The sequence below is a fragment of the Salvelinus fontinalis genome, chromosome 1 (genome assembly GCF_029448725.1).
Source record: "Salvelinus fontinalis isolate EN_2023a chromosome 1, ASM2944872v1, whole genome shotgun sequence".
Classification (NCBI taxonomy): domain Eukaryota; kingdom Metazoa; phylum Chordata; class Actinopteri; order Salmoniformes; family Salmonidae; genus Salvelinus; species Salvelinus fontinalis.
The window spans coordinates 100,435,315-100,457,884 of NC_074665.1; the positions used below are offsets into that span (position 1 = coordinate 100,435,315).

At 42.8% G+C, this 22,570-nt stretch overlaps 1 protein-coding gene across 1 annotated transcript in view; it reads left to right on the forward strand.

Moving 5' to 3' along the window:
* Window positions 1-22,570, forward strand: part of LOC129862304 (protein eyes shut homolog) — a 344,128-nt gene that overhangs the window by 149,055 nt on the left and 172,503 nt on the right. Inside the window, exons 15-18 of the mRNA XM_055933847.1 lie at window positions 5,545-5,695; window positions 8,680-8,792; window positions 13,186-13,831; window positions 13,905-14,058. Coding sequence (XP_055789822.1) covers window positions 5,545-5,695; window positions 8,680-8,792; window positions 13,186-13,831; window positions 13,905-14,058 — 1,064 coding nt within the window. The remainder of the gene's footprint in view (window positions 1-5,544; window positions 5,696-8,679; window positions 8,793-13,185; window positions 13,832-13,904; window positions 14,059-22,570) is intronic.

The window sequence follows — 22,570 nt, forward strand, 5'->3', positions numbered from 1 at the left end:
TTAGATGACATATGGGTAGAGAGGATGTGGTTAGGTGACATATGGGTAGAGAGGATGTGGTCAGATGACATATGGGCAGAGAGGATGTGGTTAGGTGACATATGGGTAGAGAGGATGTGGTTAGGTGACATATGGGCAGAGAGGATGTGGTCAGATGACATATGGGTAGAGAGGCTGTGGTTAGATGACATATGGGTAGAGAGGATGTGGTTAGGTGACATATGGGTAGAGAGGATGTGGTCAGATGACATATGGGCAGAGAGGATGTGGTTAGATGACATATGGGCAGAGAGGATGTGGTCCGTTACACCACTAGTAGAGAGGATGTGGTCAGATGATATATAGGTAGAGAGGATGTGGTTAGATGACATATGGGTAGAGAGGATGTGGTTAGATGACATATGGGTATTGAGGATGTGGTTAGATGACATATGGGTAGAGAGGATGTGGTTAGATGACATATGGGTAGAGAGGATGTGGTTAGATGATATATGGGTAGAGAGGATGTGGTTAGATGACATATGGGTAGAGAGGATGTGGTTAGATGACATATGGGTAGAGAGGATGTGGTTAGATGACATATGGGTAGAGAGGATGTTGTTAGATGACATATGGGTAGAGAGGATGTGGTTAGATGACATATGGGTAGAGAGGATGTGGTTAGATGACATATGGGTAGAGAGGATGTGGTTAGATGACATATGGGTAGAGAGGATGTGGTTAGATGACATATGGGTATTGAGGATGTGGTTAGATGACATATGGGTAGAGAGGATGTGGTTAGATGCCATATGGGTAGAGAGGATGTGGTTAGATGCCATATGGGTATTGAGGATGTGGTTAGATGACATATGGGTAAAGAGGATGTGGTTAGATGACATATGGGTAGAGAGGATGTGGTTAGATGACATTTGGGTAGAGAGGATGTGGTTAGATGACATATGGGTAGAGAGGATGTGGTCAGATGACATATGGGTAGAGAGGATGTGGTTAGATGACTAATGGGCAGAGAGGATGTGGTCAGATGACATATGGGTAGAGAGGATGTGGTCAGATGACATATGGGCAGAGAGGATGTGGTTAGATGACATATAGGTAGAGAGGATGTGGTTAGGTGACATATGGGTAGAGAGGATGTGGTCAGATGACATATGGGCAGAGAGGATGTGGTTAGATGACATATGGGCAGAGAGGATGTGGTCCGTTACACCACTAGTAGAGAGGATGTGGGCAGATGATATATGGGTAGAGAGGATGTGGTTAGATGATATATGGGTAGAGAGGATGTGGTTAGATGATATATGGGTAGAGAGGATGTGGTTAGATGACATATGGGTATTGAGGATGTGGTTAGATGACATATGGGCAGAGAGGATGTGGTTAGATGACATATGTGTAGAGAGGATGTGGTTAGATGACATATGGGTAGAGAGGATGTGGTCAGATGACATATGGGTAGAGAGGATGTGGTCAGATGACATATGGGTAGAGAGGATGTGGTTAGATGACATATGTGTAGAGAGGATGTGGTTAGATGACATATGAGTAGAGGGTGCCAGGGTGTCTCAGGAGGGTAACCCCTTGTCAGTGGTTGCCAAATAAACGATCACCAGTACAATTTCTGTTATACATGGGGAATGTATAAACAATTTATAGTGGCCTAATTTATGGTAAAATGTGTTAGATTGGGAGCATCGATTGGGAATAGATGTGATGATATGGTTCTGTTTGTGTTCGATGTGCTAGTACATTACATTAGTTAGGTCTAAGACATCATGTTGCTGTGTTTCATGTGCTAGTACATTACATTAGTTAGGTCTAAGACATCATGTTGCTGTGTTTCATGTGCTAGTACATTACATTAGTTAGGTCTAAGACATCATGCTCCTGTGTTTCATGTGCTAGTACATTACATTAGTTAGGTCTAAGACATCATGCTCCTGTGTTTTATGTGCTAGTACATTACATTAGTTAGGTCTTAGACATCATGTTGCTGTGTTTCATGTGCTAGTACATTACATTAGTTAGGTCTAAGACATCATGTTGCTGTGTTTCATGTGCTAGTACATTACATTAGTTAGGTCTAAGACATCATGTTGCTGTGTTTCATGTGCTAGTACATTACATTAGCTAGGTCTAAGACATCATGCTCCTGTGTTTCATGTGCTAGTACATTACATAAGTTAGGTCTAAGACATCATGTTGCTGCTCCTGTGTTTCATGTGCTAGTACATTACATTAGTTAGGTCTAAGACATCATGCTCCTGTGTTTCATGTGCTAGTACATTACATTAGTTAGGTCTAAGACATCATGTTGCTGCTCCTGTGTTTCATGTGCTAGTACATTACATAAGTTAGGTCTAAGACATCATGTTGCTGCTCCTGTGTTTCATGTGCTAGTACATTACATTAGTTAGGTCTAAGACATCATGCTCCTGTGTTTCATGTGCTAGTACATTACATTAGTTAGGTCTAAGACATCATGTTGCTGTGTTTCATGTGCTAGTACATTACATTAGTTAGGTCTAAGACATCATGCTCCTGTGTTTCATGTGCTAGTACATTACATTAGTTAGGTCTAAGACATCATGCTCCTGTGTTTCATGTGCTAGTACATTACATTAGCTAGGTCTAAGACATCATGTTGCTGTGTTTCATGTGCTAGTACATTACATTAGTTAGGTCTAAGACATCATGCTGCTGCTCCTGTGTTTCATGTGCTAGTACATTACATTAGTTAGGTCTAAGACATCATGCTCCTGTGTTTCATGTGCTAGTACATTACATTAGCTAGGTCTAAGACATCATGTTGCTGTGTTTCATGTGCAAGTACATTACATTAGCTAGGTCTAAGACATCATGCTCCTGTGTTTCATGTGCTAGTACATTACATTAGTTAGGTCTAAGACATCATGTTGCTGTGTTTCATGTGCTAGTACATTACATTAGTTAGGTCTAAGACATCATGCTCCTGTGTTTCATGTGCTAGTACATTACATTAGTTAGGTCTAAGACATCATGTTCCTGTTCCTGTGTGTTTGTGCTTTAATGTTATGATGAGCCTCCAAGCCATGCTGTCAGCCTTGCTGCTCTTAGCAGGCATGACCACCTGTAGTTGAAGAGAGAGAACGTGAAAGAGGGGGAGGGGGCTGGGTGGAGGGATGGAAAGAGAGGGGGAGTGAGAAAGTAAATGAGAGAGAGAGATAGGGAGAGAGAGAGAGAGAGGGAGAGGGGACAGACGGATGAAGCTTGCCTTACAATATCCTCTCACATGTCACTCCAACTGTGTCATTTTGAAATGAATGAGGATAGCTGGCTGAAGATGGAGGGAGACGAGAGGATGTTGTTTGTGACTCTGTCACGGTTGAGCATCCAATCAACAGAGACATATTTGAAATCAAGTGGAAGAGAAAAGACACTACAGGAACTAAACTATCAAGTCCCAAATGGCACCCTATTCCCTATATGCCCTGGTCGAAAGTAGTGCCTTATTCAGGGAATAGGGTGGCATTTGGAACATTTCCACATAAAAATCTGGTAATTATAACAAAGCTTCAATCTAACCACTGCAATCTCACGTCATGACTCTTAAGTCATGACTCTTAAGTCATGGATGTCATAAGGTGAATGCACCAATTTGTAAGTCGCTCTGGATAAGAGCGTCTGCTAAATGACTTAAATGTAAATGTAAGAGGCCATGTTGGTGATTGATGCAACCCTGATGAAGCTCTATCCACCAGAAACATGCCTTATAAGATATCTATTACATTGTGGGACGATGTTCAACATTGCCAAAGTGCTGGAGTTTTCATTTTTCAAAAGGATATGTTTCAACATCATTTAGGTTGTACAAGCCAGAAGTTTAAATGAAAGTCGATGTATTGCAGCATGTATCAGATAGCTACAACGTTAGTCCAGAGGGGTAATATCCTAGATTCAACTCAATGCACTATACAGTATACACTACAGGACCAAACGTATGTGGATACCATCTTGTCAAACATCTCATTCCAAAATCATGGGCATTAATATGGAGTTGGTCCCCCCTTTGCTGCTATAACAGCCTCCACTCTTCTGGGAAGGCTTTCCACTAGATGTTGGAACATTCCTTTAATGACTTGCTTCAATTCAGCCACAAGTATTAGTGAGGTCGGGCACTGATGTTGGGCGATTAGGCCTGGCTCACAGTCGGCATTCCAATTAAACTCAATGGTGTTTGATGGGGTTGAGGTCAGGGCTCTGTGCAGACCAGTCAAGTTCTTCCACAACTATCTTGACAAACCTTTTCTGTATGGACCTCGCTTTGTGCACGGGGGCATTTTCATGCTGAAACTGGAAAGGGCTTTCCCCAAACTGTTGCCACAAAGTTGGAAGCACAGAATAGTCTAGAATGTCATTGTGTGCTGTAGCTTTAAGATTTCCCTTCACTGGAACTAAGGGGCCTAGGCCTGAACCATGAAAAACAACCCCAGACCATTATTCCTCCTCCACCAAAACACTATACATGTGGGCAGGTAGCATTCTCCTGGCATCTGCCAAAACGAGATTCGTCCATCAGACTACCAGATGGTAAAGCGTGATTCATCACTCCAGAGAACGTGTTTCCACTGCTCCAGAGTCCAATGGTGGCGAGCTTTACACCACTCCAGCTGACTCTTGGCATTGTGCATGGTGATGTAAGGCTTGTGTGCAGCTGCTCTGCTATGGAAACCCATTTCATGAAGCTCCTGACAAACAGTTATTTTGCTGAGGTAGCTTCCAGAGGCAGTTTGGAACTCGGTAGTGAGTGTTGCAACCGAGGACAGACGATTTTTACGCATTACGCTTTTCAGCGGTCCCTTTCTGTGAGCTTGTGTGGCCTACCAATTCATAGCTGAGCCGTTGCTTGCTCCTAGACATTTCCACTTCACAACAACAGCACTTACAGTTGACCGGGGCAGCTCTAGCAGGGCAGAGGCCAATCTACTGCCAAATGTTTGTCAATGGAGATTACATGGCTGTGTGCTCAATTTTATACACCTGTCAACAATGGATGTGGCTGAAATGGGGTGGCCACATACTTTTGTGTATATAGTGTATACCCGGTATCCTTGGAAACCCTGGTCTTATTCATTAGTACCCTTCTCACTCAACTCAACCTGTTTTCTGTGTGAAAATATTAAGAAGGCAAAACAGTCCTGAAATAAGCATTATGAAAGCTGTTAAAGTAATTGTGTACTCCTCAGGCACGCCTAATAGAAACCTATTACAATAAGACAGTTTAGCCTTATAATGTCCATTGGTGATATTTATGTAAAACACCATCATTAGTTTTTAATATTTACGTTCATTAAGCAAACATATTACAACCCTTTAAAAATGTTGGTTTTCTAATAATACAGAGACTATTCCAATATGACTTTTTATTTTTTATGTCTAGTTTGGAAATATATTGAGAACCTATGTATTTCTCGTGAGCATATTTCCTGTGAACATGTTTCCTGTGAACATATTTATTGTTAAAATTCTTCTTGTGAACATATTTCTTGTGGACATTTGTTACAGACAACACCTGGCGCCATGTGAAGCGGAAGTGGTCGTGTCTGGGTATGAGAGAGTCAGAAGCCAGCCCAGCAACTACTGGTCGGGACTCACCACACAGAGAACAAGCCATCTGTTTGTAGGGGGCTTGCCTCGTCGATACCTGCCATATCATGTGAGTTAGTGTGGTTTCTGAGGTCTATACCTATTGACAATACATATCGGTAGTAATATGTGTAGATGTCTTCAACTTTATTCAATGATATACTATATAATTTAATCCCTATCAAATCCCAATAAAATCTCATTTTATGCCACTTTGTAACAGTAAATGTGTTTATTTTTATACTTTTTGTAGGCATTGTGCATGCTCTTTCTTTTGTCGTTGACACAACCTCCTCTCCTTGGAGTGCAATTTACTACATACATAATACCCAAGTGTTTAACATAATACGCAGTTTCTGGTACTTCTATTGTAATACATAGAATCCTGTTGTATACCATTTGCTCCAGTACTCCTCATAGGCATAATGTAAAACACCCTATTCCCTATATAGTGCACCACTTTTGAATACAGCCCAATGGGTCCTTGGCAAAAGTAAGTAGTACACTATGTAGTGAGTATGGGGTGATGAGGGACACACCCTATAGCTGCAGTATGACATCATACAACCCTGAGTGTCTGTTATTGAATTAGCCGAGTCAGGGATAATGTAATGTATGTCAGGGATAATGTAACGTATGTCAGGGATAATGTAACGTATGTCAGGGATAATGTACTGTCTGTCTGGGATAATGTGATGTATGTCAGGGATAATGTACCGTATGTCAGAGATAATGTTATGTATGTCTGGGATAATGTAGTACTATTATTATTTACTATTATTACTATTATTTGACCATGCTGGTCATTTATGAACATTTGAACATCTTGGCCATGTTCTGTTATAATCTCCACCCGGCACAGCCAGAAGAGGACTGGCCGCCCCTCATAGCCTGGTTCCTCTCTAGATTTCTTCCTAGGTTTTGGCCTTTCTAGGGAGTTTTTCCTAGCCACCGTGCTTCTACACCTGCGGTGCTTGCTGTTTGGGGTTTTAGGCTGGGTTTCTGTACATCACTTTGAGATATCAGCTGATGTAAGAAGGGCTACATAAATACATTTGATTTGATTTTGATTTGTACCGTGTGTCAGGGATAATGTACCGTATGTTTGGGATAATGTAACGCATGTCAGGGATAATGTACTGTATGTCAGGGATAATGTAACGTATGTCAGGGATAATGTAACGTATGCAATGGACAAGGTTCTAAAGAGGGTCTTGTACTACTATAGCAATACGGTTAACGTTATACAAGTATCCTTGTGCCTAAAATGTGACACTCCTACAACATGATGGCTTGGTTATTAGGTTCCTTCCAATATGTTGACAACATCAGTCAGTTCTACAGTATATTACTTTTCAGTGATGTGTGTCCTGGTTACCGACCTTATTGAAAGCAACAGTCTAATACAGTATTGTAGTGATGTGTGTCCTAGTTACCTACCTTATTGAAAGCAACAGTCTAATACAGTATTGTAGTGATGTGTGTCCTAGTTACCTACCTTATTGAAAGCAACAGTCTAATAAAGTATTGTAGTGATGTGTGTCCTGGTTACCTACCTTATTGAAAGCAACAGTCTAATACAGTATTGTAGTGATGTGTGTCCTAGTTACCTACCTTATTGAAAGCAACAGTCTAATACAGTATTGTAGTGATGTGTGTCCTAGTTACCTACCTTATTGAAAGCAACAGTCTAATACAGTATTGTAGTGATGTGTGTCCTAGTTACCTACCTTATTGAAAGCAACAGTCTAATACAGTATTGTAGTGATGTGTGTCCTAGTTACCTACCTTATTGAAAGCAACAGTCTAATACAGTATTGTAGTGATGTGTGTCCTAGTTACCTACCTTATTGAAAGCAACAGTCTAATACAGTATTGTAGTGATGTGTGTCCTGGTTACCTACCTTATTGAAAGCAACAGTCTAATAAAGTATTGTAGTGATGTGTGACCTGGTTACCTACCTTATTGAAACCAACAGTCTAATAAAGTATTGTAGTGATGTGTGTCCTAGTTACCTACCTTATTGAAAGCAACAGTCTAATACAGTATTGTAGTGATGTGTGTCCTGGTTACCTACCTTATTGAAACCAACAGTCTAATAAAGTATTGTAGTGATGTGTGTCCTAGTTACCCACCTTATTGAAAGCAACAGTCTAATAAAGTATTGTAGTGATGTGTGTCCTGGTTACCTACCTTATTGAAACCAACAGTCTAATAAAGTATTGTAGTGATGTGTGTCCTAGTTACCTACCTTATTGAAAGCAACAGTCTAATACAGTATTGTAGTGATGTGTGTCCTGGTTACCTACCTTATTGAAAGCAACAGTCTAATAAAGTATTGTAGTGATGTGTGTCCTAGTTACCTACCTTATTGAAAGCAACAGTCTAATACAGTATTGTAGTGATGTGTGTCCTAGTTACCTACCTTATTGAAAGCAACAGTCTAATACAGTATTGTAGTGATGTGTGTCCTAGTTACCTACCGTATTGAAAGCAACAGTCTAATACAGTATTGTAGTGATGTGTGTCCTGGTTACCTACCTTATTGAAAGCAACAGTCTAATAAAGTATTGTAGTGATGTGTGTCCTGGTTACCTACCTTATTGAAAGCAACAGTCTAATACAGTATTGTAGTGATGTGTGTCCTGGTTACCGACCTTATTGAAAGCAACAGTCTAATACAGTATTGTAGTGATGTGTGTCCTAGTTACCTACCTTATTGAAAGCAACAGTCTAATAAAGTATTGTAGTGATGTGTGTCCTGGTTACCGACCTTATTGAAAGCAACAGTCTAATACAGTATTGTAGTGATGTGTGTCCTAGTTACCTACCTTATTGAAAGCAACAGTCTAATAAAGTATTGTAGTGATGTGTGTCCTAGTTACCTACCGTATTGAAAGCAACAGTCTAATACAGTATTGTAGTGATGTGTGTCCTAGTTACCTACCTTATTGAAAGCAACAGTCTAATACAGTATTGTAGTGATGTGTGTCCTAGTTACCCACCGTATTGAAAGCAACAGTCTAAAAATGTATTGTTTCTGTCGCCCTAAGGGAGCCCAACCCTTCTCCAACTACACCGGCTGCGTTGAAATAATTGAAATTAATAAGCTGCGGGGATTCTACACATCCAGTGCCGTTGCCGGCAGCAACGTAGACAACTGCAGGTAAAATAATTAGATTTTCAAAGAGTCACTGGACTTAATAATATTTGTTTCCCTCTTTTTGGGCCGATTTGTCCTCCAGTGTTCCTGTTTGAAAGAAATAAAATACTGTATTTTTTCTCTTGGGATACGTGCACATGCATGCATCACGCACATACACACTCACACACTGACACACTCACATGTTCACTCACACACTCAAACACTCACACACTCAAACACTCACACACTCAAACACTCACACACTCAAAAACTCAAACACTCACACACTCAAACACCCACACACCCACACACTCACACACTCACACACTCACACACTCACACACTCAAACACTCAAACACTCACACACTCAAACACTCACACACTCACACACTCACACACTCAAACACTCACACACTCACATGTTCACTCACACACTTACACACTGACACACTGACACACTCACACACTGACACACTCACACACTCACACACTCACACACTCAAACACTCAAACACTCACATGTTCACTCAAACACGCAAACATTCACACACTCAAACACTCAAACACTCACACACTCACACACTGACACACTCACACACTTACACACTGACACACTGACACACTCACACACTCAAACACTCACACACTCACACACTGACACACTCACACACTTACACACTGACACACTGACACATTCACACACTCAAACACTCAAACACTCACACATTCACACACTCAAACACTCAAACACTCACACACTCACACACTCACACACTCACACACTCAAACACTCAAACACTCAAACACTCACACACTGACACACTCAAACACTCAAACACTCACACACTGACACACTCAAACACTCAAACACTCACATGTTCACTCAAACACTCACATGTTCACTCAAACACTCAAACATTCACACACTCAAACACTCAAACACTCAAACACTCACACACTCAAACACTCACACACTCACACACTCACACACTCAAACACTCACATGTTCACTCAAACACTCACACACTCAAACACTCACACACTCAAACACTCACACACTCACACACTGACACACTCACACACTCAAACACTCACACACTCACACACTCAAACACTCAAACACTCAAACACTCAAACACTCAAACACTCAAACACTCACACACTCAAACACTCACACACTCACACACTCAAACACTCACACACTCAAACACTCACACACTCACACACTGACACACTCACACACTCAAACACTCACACACTCACACACTCACACACTCAAACACTCACACACTCACACACTCAAACACTCACACACTCACACACTCAAACACTCACACACTGACACACTCACACACTCAAACACTCAAACACTCACACACTCACACACTCACACACTCAAACACTCACACACTGACACACTGACACACTCACACACTCAAACATTCACACACTCAAACACTCAAACACTCAAACACTCACACACTCAAACACTCACACACTCACACACTCACACACTCAAACACTCACACACTCAAACACTCACACACTCAAACACTCACACAGTCAAACACTCACACACTCAAACATTCACACACTCAAACACTCAAACACTCACATACTCACACACTCAAACACTCACACACTCAAACACTCAAACACTCACACACTCACACACTCACACACTCACACACTCACACACTCACACACTGACACACTCACATGTTCACTCAAACACTCAAACACACACACACTCACACACTCACACAGGCACACAGGCGCATACAGACATCAGTTATTGTTGACAATCTCAAAGCATGTTTACATGCAAGGTGTGGGTGGGTGGACAGCCGTATATCAAGTGCTATAACATTATAGTGTGTGGTAAATTCCTTCATCAGTTGTATCACCAACAGTAGATACAGTCTGTAGTGGCGATTCCCTATGAACTGCCACTGGCACAGGAGAGAGCTGTCCATAACATGTCCACAAAAATCAGCTTTTCAAACTTTACTCTTTTTGGGGTGTAGTTCTCATTTATTGCGCATATAAAATATAAATTGCTCAAAAACACACATTCCTATAGAAAGGGTGTAGAGAGATGCATTCTATAAACTGTATCTGTGATACGGTAACAACTGCATGTGCTCTCCTCACCTGTGATAACCCTTCCTGGTCACCTGTGTTACCTATATATACACGTGACCAGTGACCCATGACCCCTCTAGTGTACAAAACAAGTAAAAATAACCCTTGACAGACAACCCATACACAACACATAAACAGGCCAAAACGGCTCCTACTCAGTCAATATATGATGTGACCATTCTCTGAACACCACAGCCATGGAATGGAACACCATGGTGTAGAACAATGGGGTTCCATTGGTTGAAGGCTTGTTCTTAGTGTTCTTAATTGGAGCGTGTTGATTGGATGGGCTGCTGCACTCACTGTGACACACACGCACACACACAAAGAGATGCTCTGATTTCCTGCAGGCTCTAGTTTGATCTTATCTTGATTATTGTCCAGTCGTGGTCGAGTGCTGCAAAGAAAGACCTAGTTAAACTGCAGCTGGCCCAGAACAGAGCGGAACGTCTTGCTCTTCATTGTAATCAGAGGGCTGATATAAATACTATGCATGTCAGTCTCTCTTGGCTAAGAGTTGAGGAGAGACTGACTGCATCACTTCTTTTTTTAATAAGAAACATTAATGTGTTGGAAATTCCAAAATGTTTGCATAGTCAACTTACACACAGCTCTGAAACACTTACCCCACCAGACATGCCACCAGGGGTCTTTTCACAGTCCACAGGTACAGAACATATTTAAGAAAACGTACAGTATTTTACAGAGCCATTACAGAGTGCATGGAACTCCCTTCCATCTTATATAGCGCAAGTGAACAGCAAACCTTGTTCAACGCCTTTCCCCCATGTGACCTACTTGTGGTGTGTATGTACTGACATGTATGTGGAACTAATAGATGCACACACACATGTTGTAAAGTCTTTTGTCTGACATTTATATTTCGTGATGCTTCGGACCCCAGTAAGACTAGCTGTCGTCATTGGTGCCGGCTCTCTGATTCAGAGGGGTTGGGTTAAATGACTCCTGCACCTCTCTGATTCAGAGGGGTTGAGTTAAATGACTCCTGCATCTCTCTGATTCAGAGGGCTTGGGTTAAATGACTCCTGCACCTCTCTGATTCAGAGGGGTTGGGTTAAATGACTCCTGCACCTCTCTGATTCAGAGGGGTTGGGTTAAATGACTCCTGCACCTCTCTGATTCAGAGGGGTTGGGTTAAATGACTCCTGCACCTCTCTGATTCAGAGGGGTTGGGTTAAATGACTCCTGCACCTCTCTGATTCAGAGGGATTGGGTTAAATGCGGAAGACACATTTCAGTTGAATGCATTCAGTTGGACAACTGACTAGGTATCCCCCTTTCCCTTTGCCTTTCCCTTACCTAATGGGGATCTTAATAAATCAACACACTGTGTTAAAAACCCTTGCTAATGCCTGTGTGTGGATTAAATTAGGGCTGGTCCCAAATGGTACTATGTTCCCTATTTAGTGCACTCGCCTACTTTTGACCAGATCCCATAGGGTTAGGCCATTGTGCACTATGTAGGGAATAGGCTGCCTTTTGTGACTCACCCTATATGTTGACATTCCTAAATATCTGGCCATTGTGGAAGTAATGAATTGATTGTGGTTCCTGTGGGATCGCTGCAGTTAAACCATGAATGTATTATGATGCCTCTGTTACTAGGAGGCAGAAAACACTGACCTTCATCACATGACTAACACGTATATCATGGAGGGCCTGTATACAGACAATTAGGAGTTGTTTATCTCAAAACCTATTTTCAGGACAGTGGTCTTGGTTGTTTTTATTGATATCACTGCATTATGTAGTTGCTGTGTTAAATCTATATTTGGATTCAACAGAGTGCCTCCTTGTGAGCCCTTACAAAACTGTTTTTCACTCTACTGGTCAATGCCAATTGATTTTCTGGTAACGTTTTACATGAAGATATGTACAGCTTTTGAGTAATACTGTTAATACTGCCAGTGCAGCCTTAAGCTCACTATTCCTTGGCAAGAGGCTAAGTGACAAGCACACAATTTCAACTGTTTATTGTAGCTATATAAACTAGAAACGAATAATGAACAGTTTCTAACCTACTTATAGTGTTAGAGTCCTTTATAATGTATACTTCATGTAAAAGTCTTCCTTTCTTTGGGTGAGTTATTGTATTCTATTAATACTATTCCAGGTCCCGATGGCCCCCACCAGGTACCCCAGATGCCTTCACTAGAAGCCCATATGATTGGACCACCAGATCCACCACTAACACTCCCAGAGTCAACACATCTGTATGGACCACCCAATCTGCCACCACACTGAGAGGTCAAGGTTCAGCAGGAGTCAACACATCTGTATGGACCCAGCCACCACCATCCCGACCGCCACCAGTTCCTACCCGCCCCTGGCAACTGGCTCCTACCCGTCCCCGGCAACCAAGTCCAGATCCTACCAGTCCCTGGCAACCAAATCCAGTTCCCACCCGTCCCTGGCAACTAAGTCCAGTTCCCACCCGTCCCTGGCAACTAAGTCCAGTTCCCACCCGTCCCTGGCAACTAAGTCCAGTTCCCACCCGTCCCTGGCAACTAAGTCCAGTTCCCACCCGTCCCCGGCAACCAAGTCCAGATCCTACCAGTCCCTGGCAACCAAGTCCAGTTCCCACCCGTCCCCGGCAACCAAGTCCAGTTCCCACCCGTCCCCGGCAACCAAGTCCAGATCCTACCAGTCCCTGGCAACCAAGTCCAGTTCCTACCCGTCCCTGGCAATTAAGTCCAGTTCCCACCCGTCCCTGGCAACTAAGTCCAGTTCCTACCGGTCCCAGGCAACCAACACCTACCCGGCGGCCACCATCCGTCTCTACCCATCCCTGGCAACCAGGTCCCACCAATCCCTGGCAATCAGTTCCTGTCCAGCCGGCTCAACCAGCGCCTACCCGGGCTCGGCCACTACTGCCAGCTCCTACCCGGCCCTGGCAAACAGCCACTACCCGGCCTCGGCCACCACTGCCAGCTCCTACTTATCCCTGGCAACCAGCCCCTACCCAGCCACCAACAGCTCCCACCCAGCCACCACCACCACCAGTCTGCCATGCTGCCCTCTGTCTTAACGGTGGGACCTGCTATGAGCTGCAGAGGCCCAGTGGATCTCTGTCCTACTGTGACTGCCCCCTACACTTCACTGGACGCCGCTGTGAGAAAGGTAGGTCTCTATGATTCTGTTACATACTATTTAAACTAGGTAGCATACACGTAGAATAAAGCAGTGTATTGGCACTAAAAGTGGAACCACTTTAGTCACATATGCTCCTAAATAATTTGCTGTGCGACCTGGAATTTTAATTTGGGAACACCAGTGCGCCTAGAATTAAAATCACCCAGATAATAATTGTTGTAATGATTAAGCTTCGCTTTACCGCGGCCTCCGAGTGCCATAGAGTCCTCTCTCTCCCTCTGCGGCTGCTTGCTTCCTGTTCTCGCACCACACACACCAAGCCCCGCCTCCTGTCACTCAAGCAGGCAGTACACAGTTCCTCCACGCTGTTTGTTCTCTCAGCATGCTGTCAATTTATCCACTCTACCAAAACAAGAACGATGCTGCTTTCCACATTGCTTCTACATATGAATCCAGATGTTTACTATGTTGTACTATTATTTTGTGTATCTTGCTCTGTACAAAATGCAAATTAGTTAATTACGGTAGCTAGCATGTGCCTAACATAATGCTAATGCCAACTAGCTAAATGCATTTGAGCTAAATACTCTAGCTGTGGCAAGCAAACGTTAGATCTAATACAGGTTGCCACCAGTAGTGATCAGCATGTTGTTTGTGCTATGGCATGTTCTGAATCAGGTAGCCTATTTTTTTAAATATATGTCAAAATATAACATCTATTTAAAATGTAATTAGGGTCCCCTGGGAAACACTGACAAACACTTTGGTTCCTACCCTGTCATAACTTCTACCTGGCTTTTCCATGTGTTTTCATGCCAAACAACACCAACCATAGAATTACAATGATCATTCTATTTCTAGGATTCAAACAGTTTACACCAGTGTTTTGATCTAAATCGCAAGTCAAATCGCAATTATATATTTTGCCCATATCGCCCTAACAACCCGGTAGCTTTACCTGTAAATGCAAACATTTGATGGGACAGAAAGAAAGAAAGAAAAAGTGATATTTTCTTCCTGAAAGGAAAAGTTATTTTATTCTTCATGAGATGTGCTTCAAAATGAATTAGGATTCACATTGGGCCCAATGTAGGCTATGTCTCAATCAATAAAAAATGATGTGGTGCGCCTAACTTTTTGAAGATAGGAGAACCAGTCCTACCAAATAAAAATGGTGTGGTGCTCCTAACTTTTTGAAGATAGTAGAACCAGTGCTACCAATGAAACATGATAATTTCGAGCCCTTTGTATTGGACATGCTTTCTATGTGGTATGCTACTGTACTAGTACGGACATTTATCTGGGTTCCTCTGTGAGAAAGGTATGCTTCTAATACCCATTTCACCCTTTTCAGACTATCATGCCACTCAACCCGTAGGCCCACTGTGTTTACTCTAATATCTTCCTCTCACATTGTCCATTCCTGCACGTTTCCAACAACTAAGGTGGTGGATCCGTAACCAAACCAGCACAGGAGAGCTTGGCTTGGTTAGGCTCAGCTCATTCATGTGAAAATGATATACTGTAACTCTCCCAGACCTCCACACTGTCTCAGTAGTTCCCTCTGTAGCCTACAGCCCCTCTTGGGATCACTTCCTCTTTTCAACCAAAGGCCTCAGAGGAATAAAGATTTAATACAAATTGGGAATTAGGATTAAAAATAGTAATCCACACTGAGTGACTGACACTACGACTGTGTCCCAAATGGAACACTATTCCCTACATAGTGGGCCCTGGTCAAGAGTAGTACACTTTATATGTATTTGGGACATAGCCCATAACACCAGTTGAGTGATTGAGAGAAACAGACAGAGAAACAGAGAGGGAGAGAGAGAGTAAAAACAGAAAGAGAGAGAGAAACAGAGAGAGGGAGGGAGGGAGCGAGGGAGAGAGAGAGAGAGAGAGGGAGAGGGAGAGAGAGAGAGAGAGGGAGATGTTTAGTATTATAAAGGATGTCAATTATTCATAGTGCGTCTAATGAAAGGATCCATACGAGCCGCTTGGCGTTGATCATCCCAAAGCTCACCCATAATCACATTTAACCCTCGCTGCAAATGAGGGTATGACCTTGGTACTCACATCGCAGATGCCATATTCTGTGTCTAACTCCCTCCATCCCCCCACACCCCCCTACTACCACCCTGCTACTCTGAACTCTTTGGATTCTGTGTCTGACCCCTCCATCCCCCCACACCACCTACTACCACCCTGCCATTCTGAACTCTTTGGATTCTGTGTCTGACCCCTCCATCCCCCCACACACCCCTACTACCACCCTGCCACTCTGAACTCTTTGGATTCTGTGTCTGACCCCTCCATCCCCCCACACCCCCCTACTACCACCCTGCTACTCTGAACTCTTTGGATTCTGTGTCTGACCCCTCCATCCCCCCACACCACCTACTACCACCCTGCTACTGCAAACCTTTATCATTTGACAGCAATAGAGAAATTGAGACCCTGGAGATGTGAGAGAGGGTGGAGGGGAAGTGCAGAGTTTCCCCTCTCAGCTAGAGAGAGAGGAATGAGAACTAATGATACCCGACACCTCCCTGGATGTAGCTGCTATCTAGAACCAAAACGGGTTATTCGGTTGTCCCCATAGGAGAACCCTTTGACGAACCCCTTTGGGTTCCATGTAGAACCTTTTCCACAGGGTTTTACATGGAACCCAAAAGAGTACTACCTGGAACCAAAAAGGGTTAGTCAAAGGGTTCTCCTATGGGGATAAGCGAATAACCCTTTTGGAAGCCTTTTTTCTAAGAGTGAACAGGTCTCTCTGGTCTCCCCTGGCTAGCACACATGCTGGCTACTGACTAGAGCTGTCTCCTGTCTTACTACACATGCTGGTTACTGACTAGAGCTGTCTCCTGTCTTACTACACATGCTGGTTACTGACTAGAGCTGTCTCCTGTCTTACTACACATGCTGGCTACTGACTAGAGCTGTCTCCTGTCTTACTACACATGCTGATTACTGACTAGAGCTGTCGCCTGTCTTACTACACATGCTGGCTACTGACTAGAGCCACTGTCCTATGAGCAGGGTTGGGTCAATACCATTTACATTTCAGTCAATTCAAAAAGTTCACTGAAATTCCAATTCTCTTTGGAATTTGGTTTTGGTTTACTTTCTCTTTGGATTTGGAATTTGGTTTACTTTCTGTATTGACTCGAATTGAAATGGAATTGACCCCAATCCTGCTTCCGAGGCATAAACACATGCTAGGGTACTGACTAGGGTTAGTACTATAGAAATGTAGTTACTAGAACGGTACGCCACATTCAAGTCAACATGTACACATGCTAGGGTACTGAGTAGGGTTAGTACTATAGAAATATAATTACTAGAACGGTACGCCACATTCAAGTCAACATTTCTGTAATTTGTGGACTGGGAGCCATATTGACTATACCCATGAGGGGGCTCATGGGCAATTCCAAGGTAATAGAGTGACGCTGAGACTCCGATTTTTCACTTTAAAATGTATATCAAACAAAAACAAATGATTGCACTGTTAAACAAACCATACAACTCTCTGCACAAGGACCACTTTTAACAATTTCCACTGAAAATGTACTTGAAGAACAGTGCAGATGAAAAGTTTGGTAACAGAATGACGGTTTGTGCTGTTGGTGCCCTCATTCTATTACCAAACTTTGCATCTGCGCTTGGTTACCGGGGAATTGCCCTTATCCATTCTAGTAGTAATTCTATTTCTATGGCTTCTGAAGCTCACAGCCTCACACACATGTTGGGGTTGTCTGGGGCTCCTACTGACCCTGTGGTTAGTAAGTATAAAACACATGCTGGGGTTGGCTGGGGCTCCCACTGACCCTGTGGTTAGTAGGTATAAAACACATGCTGGGGTTGGCTGGGGCTCCTACTGACCCTGTGGTTAGTAGGTATAAAACACATGTTGGGGTTGACTGGGGTTCCCACTGACCCTGTGGTTAGTAGGTATAAAACACATGCTGGGGTTGGCTGGGGCTCCCACTGACCCTGTGGTTAGTAGGTATAAAACACATGCTGGGGTTGACTGGGGCTCCCACTGACCCTGTGGTTAGTAGGTATAAAACACATGTTGGCTGGGGCTCCCACTGACCCTGTGGTTAGTAGGTATAAAACACATGTTGGCTGGGGCTCCCACTGACCCTGTGGTTAGTAGGTATAAAACACATGTTGGGGTTGGCTGGGGCTCCCACTGACCCTGTGGTTAGTAGGTATAAAACACATGTTGGGGTTGGCTGGGGCTCCCACTGACCCTGTGGTTAGTAGGTATAAAACACATGTTGGGGTTGGCTGGGGCTCCCACTGACCCTGTGGTTAGTAGGTATAAAACACATGTTGGGGTTGGCTGGGGCTCCCACTGACCCTGTGGTTAGTAGGTATAAAACACATGTTGGGGTTGGCTGGGGCTCCCACTGACCCTGTGGTTAGTAGGTATAAAACACATGTTGGGGTTGGCTGGGGCTCCCACTGACCCTGTGGTTAGTAGGTATAAAACACATGTTGGGGTTGGCTGGGGCTCCCACTGACCCTGTGGTTAGTAGGTATAAAACACATGTTGGGGTTGGCTGGGGCTCCCACTGACCCTGTGGTTAGTAGGTATAAAACACATGTTGGGGTTGGCTGGGGCTCCCACTGACCCTGTGGTTAGTAGGTATAAAACACATGTTGGGGTTGGCTGGGGCTCCCACTGACCCTGTGGTTAGTAGGTATAAAACACATGTTGGGGTTGGCTGGGGCTCCCACTGACCCTGTGGTTAGTAAGTATAAAACACATGCTGGCGTTGGCTGGGGCTCCCACTGACCCTGTGGTTAGTAAGTATAAAACACATGCTGGGGTTGGCTGGGGCTCCCACTGACCCTGTGGTTAGTAGGTATAAAACACATGCTGGGGTTGGCTGGGGCTCCCACTGACCCTGTGGTTAGTAGGTATAAAACACATGCTGGGTTTGGCTGGGGCTCCCACTGACCCTGTGGTTAGTAAGTATAAAACACATGCTGGGGTTGGCTGGGGCTCCCACTGACCCTGTGGTTAGTAAGTATAAAACACATGCTGGGGTTGGCTGGGGCTCCCACTGACCCTGTGGTTAGTAGGTATAAAACACATGTTGGCTGGGGCTCCTACTGACCCTGTGGTTAGTAGGTATAAAACACATGCTGGGGTTGGCTGGGGCTAGGTATAACACACATGTTGAGGTTGGCTGGGGCTCCCACTGACCCTGTGGTTAGTAAGTATAAAACACATGCTGGGATTGGCTGGGGCTCCCACTGACCCTGTGGTTAGTAGGTATAACACACATGCTGGGGTTGGCTGGGGCTCCCACTGACCCTGTGGTTAGTAGGTATAAAACACATGTTGGGGTTGACTGGGGCTCCCACTGACCCTGTGGTTAGTAGGTATAAAACACATGTTGGCTGGGGCTCCCACTGACCCTGTGGTTAGTAGGTATAAAACACATGTTGGCTGGGGCTCCCACTGACCCTGTGGTTAGTAGGTATAAAACACATGTTGGCTGGGGCTCCCACTGACCCTGTGGTTAGTAGGTATAAAACACATGTTGGCTGGGGCTCCTACTGACCCTGTGGTTAGTAGGTATAAAACACATGTTGAGGTTGACTGGGGCTCCCACTGACCCTGTGGTTAGTAGGTATAAAACACATGTTGGGGTTGACTGGGGCTCCTACTGACCCTGTGGTTAGTAGGTATAAAACACATGCTGGGGTTGGCTGGGGCTCCTACTGACCCTGTGGTTAGTAGGTATAACACACATGCTGGGGTTGGCTGTGGCTCCCACTGACCCTGTGGTTAGTAGGTATAACACACATGCTGGGGTTGGCTGGGGCTCCCACTGACCCTGTGGACTAAATACTGATCACGACTAAATACTGATCACAACTAAATACTGATCCCGACTAAATATATTTTGAAACGGTTAAACATGTGGTACATAGAGATACATAGTTAAATATGTCTAATATAAATGTTATAATGTGTATCATAAGATATTGTAAATGTAATAACGTGTTATACCTGTTGGCAATGTGTCTCTGTGTGTTGTTAGATGGCCAGGGATCACTTGAAAAGGAGATGTTAATCTCAATGTGTCTCTGTGTGTTGTTAGATGGCCAGGGATCACTTGAAAAGGAGATGTTAATCTCAATGTGTCTCTGTTTGTTGTTAGATGGCCAGGGATCACTTGAAAAGGAGATGTTAATCTCAATGTGTCTCTGTGTGTTGTTAGATGGCCAGGGATCACTTGAAAAGGAGATGCTAATCACAATGTGTCTCTGTGTGTTGTTAGATGGCCAGGGATCACTTGAAAAGGAGATGCTAATCACAATGTGTCTCTGTGTGTTGTTAGATGGCCAGGGATCACTTGAAAAGGAGATGCTAATCCCAATGTGTATTTTCTGGTTAAATAAAGGACAAATAAAAACATTTTAAAAGATGCTTTACTGCAAGCCCATTGTAGCCAGATGAAGGGCTGTGATATTCCTGATGTTCATCCTGATTGTCCTCTATTGTGCTAATAGCCTTTTCATTGTATTCCTATCTTCTACATCAGCTGATTGAACACGTTGTTCGACTGATGTCAAGAAGTCAATGTTCAGCTGCTGAGCTAATTTGCTGAGTCATAAGTTAATGTATCTCTATCGATGCGAGATCAGGCATTTTGGCGCACATGGTCTGTGTCTGAAATAGCACCCTATGCACTCTATAAAGTGCACTACTTTTGACCAGGGCGCATAGGGCTCTGGTCAGAAATAGCGCACTATATAGGGAATAGGGTGTCATTTCAGACGCAGTCATGCACTGAGTTGAATTCATTAATCATCTTAGATGTTTCTTTTTCTCATTCCTTTGGTACCAAATAAAACTGAGTATCAGTGCACTTTGAGCAAGAGGATTTGGAATTCATTATTGTTCTCTCAAGACCTTACCAGTTTATAATTTTATGAATATAAATTATTCTAAATATCTAACCACATCTTTTCAAAAACAGAGATTTCATTTATTTATTTATTTTGTTCCTATTTTTGTATTAAAATTGAAAAGATACATTTTATACACAAGTGAAACCGAGTGAAGTTTTGCAATTTCAAAGAATGGATGTAAAACCAATTATTAATAAAAAAATAAGGGGAAAAGGAGGTAAAGGAATGGATGTTATATAGTAAAGGAATGGATGTTATATAGTAAAGGAATGGATGTTATATAGTAAAGGAATGGATGTAGTAAAGGAATGGATGTTATATAGTAAAGGAATGGATGTTATATAGTAAAGGAATGGATGTTATATAGTAAAGGAATGGATGATATGTAGTAAAGGAATGGATGTTATGTAGTAAAGGAATGGATGTTATGTAGTAAAGGAAAGGATGTTATATAGTAAAGGAATGGATGTTATATAGTAAAGGAATGGATGTTATATAGTAAAGGAATGGATGTTATGTAGTAAATGAATGGATGTTAGATGGTAAAGGAATGGATGTTAGATGGTAAAGGAATGGATGTTATATAGTAAAGGAATGGATGTTATATACTAAAGGAATGGATGTTATATACTAAAGGAATGGATGTTAGATGGTAAAGGAATGGATGTTATATAGTAAAGGAATGGATGTTATATAGTAAAGGAATGGATGTTATATAGTAAAGGAATGGATGTTATATAGTAAAGGAATGGATGTTATATAGTAAAGAAATGGATGTTATATAGTAAAGGAATGGATGTTATATAGTAAAGGAATGGATGTTAGATAGTAAAGGAATGGATGTTATATAGTAAAGGAATGGATGTTATATAGTAAAGGAATGGATGTTAGATAGTAAAGGAATGGATGTTAGATGGTAAAGGAATGGATGTTAGATGGTAAAGGAATGGATGTTATATAGTAAAGGAATGGATGTTATATAGTAAAGGAATGGATGTTATATAGTAAAGGAATGGATGCTATATAGTAAAGGAACGGATGTTATATAGTAAAGGAATGGATGTTATATAGTAAAGGAATGGATGTTATATATTAAAGGTATTCATCATAAAAAAGAGTGACTGAAAGGTCAGAATTTTCATTTTGCAGAGATCAATAGCAGTCTTCAGGTGACAAACTGATTAGGCTTCTGTGTTATCAGGGAGACATATGAGGCGCAGGTTATCTGGGAGATTTGAGGTGAAGGTTATCTGCTAGAGTGCAGGGCCCATATTCATAAAGCATCTCTGAGTAGGAGTGCTGATCTAGGACCAGTTCTGCCTTTTAGATAATAATGAGTAAGATTACATGGACAGGGGGGACCTGATCCTAGATCAGCACTCCTTCTCTGAAACACTTTATGAATACTGAGTGATAGTAATTGACTGGGTGACTTCTCACACTCATCAGACTCACTCATAACACACACACACACACACACACACACACACACACACACACACACACACACACACACACACACACACACATACACACACACACACACACACGGTGACAGTAGTTATTCTTTCTCACACGCTCATCAGTTCCTCAC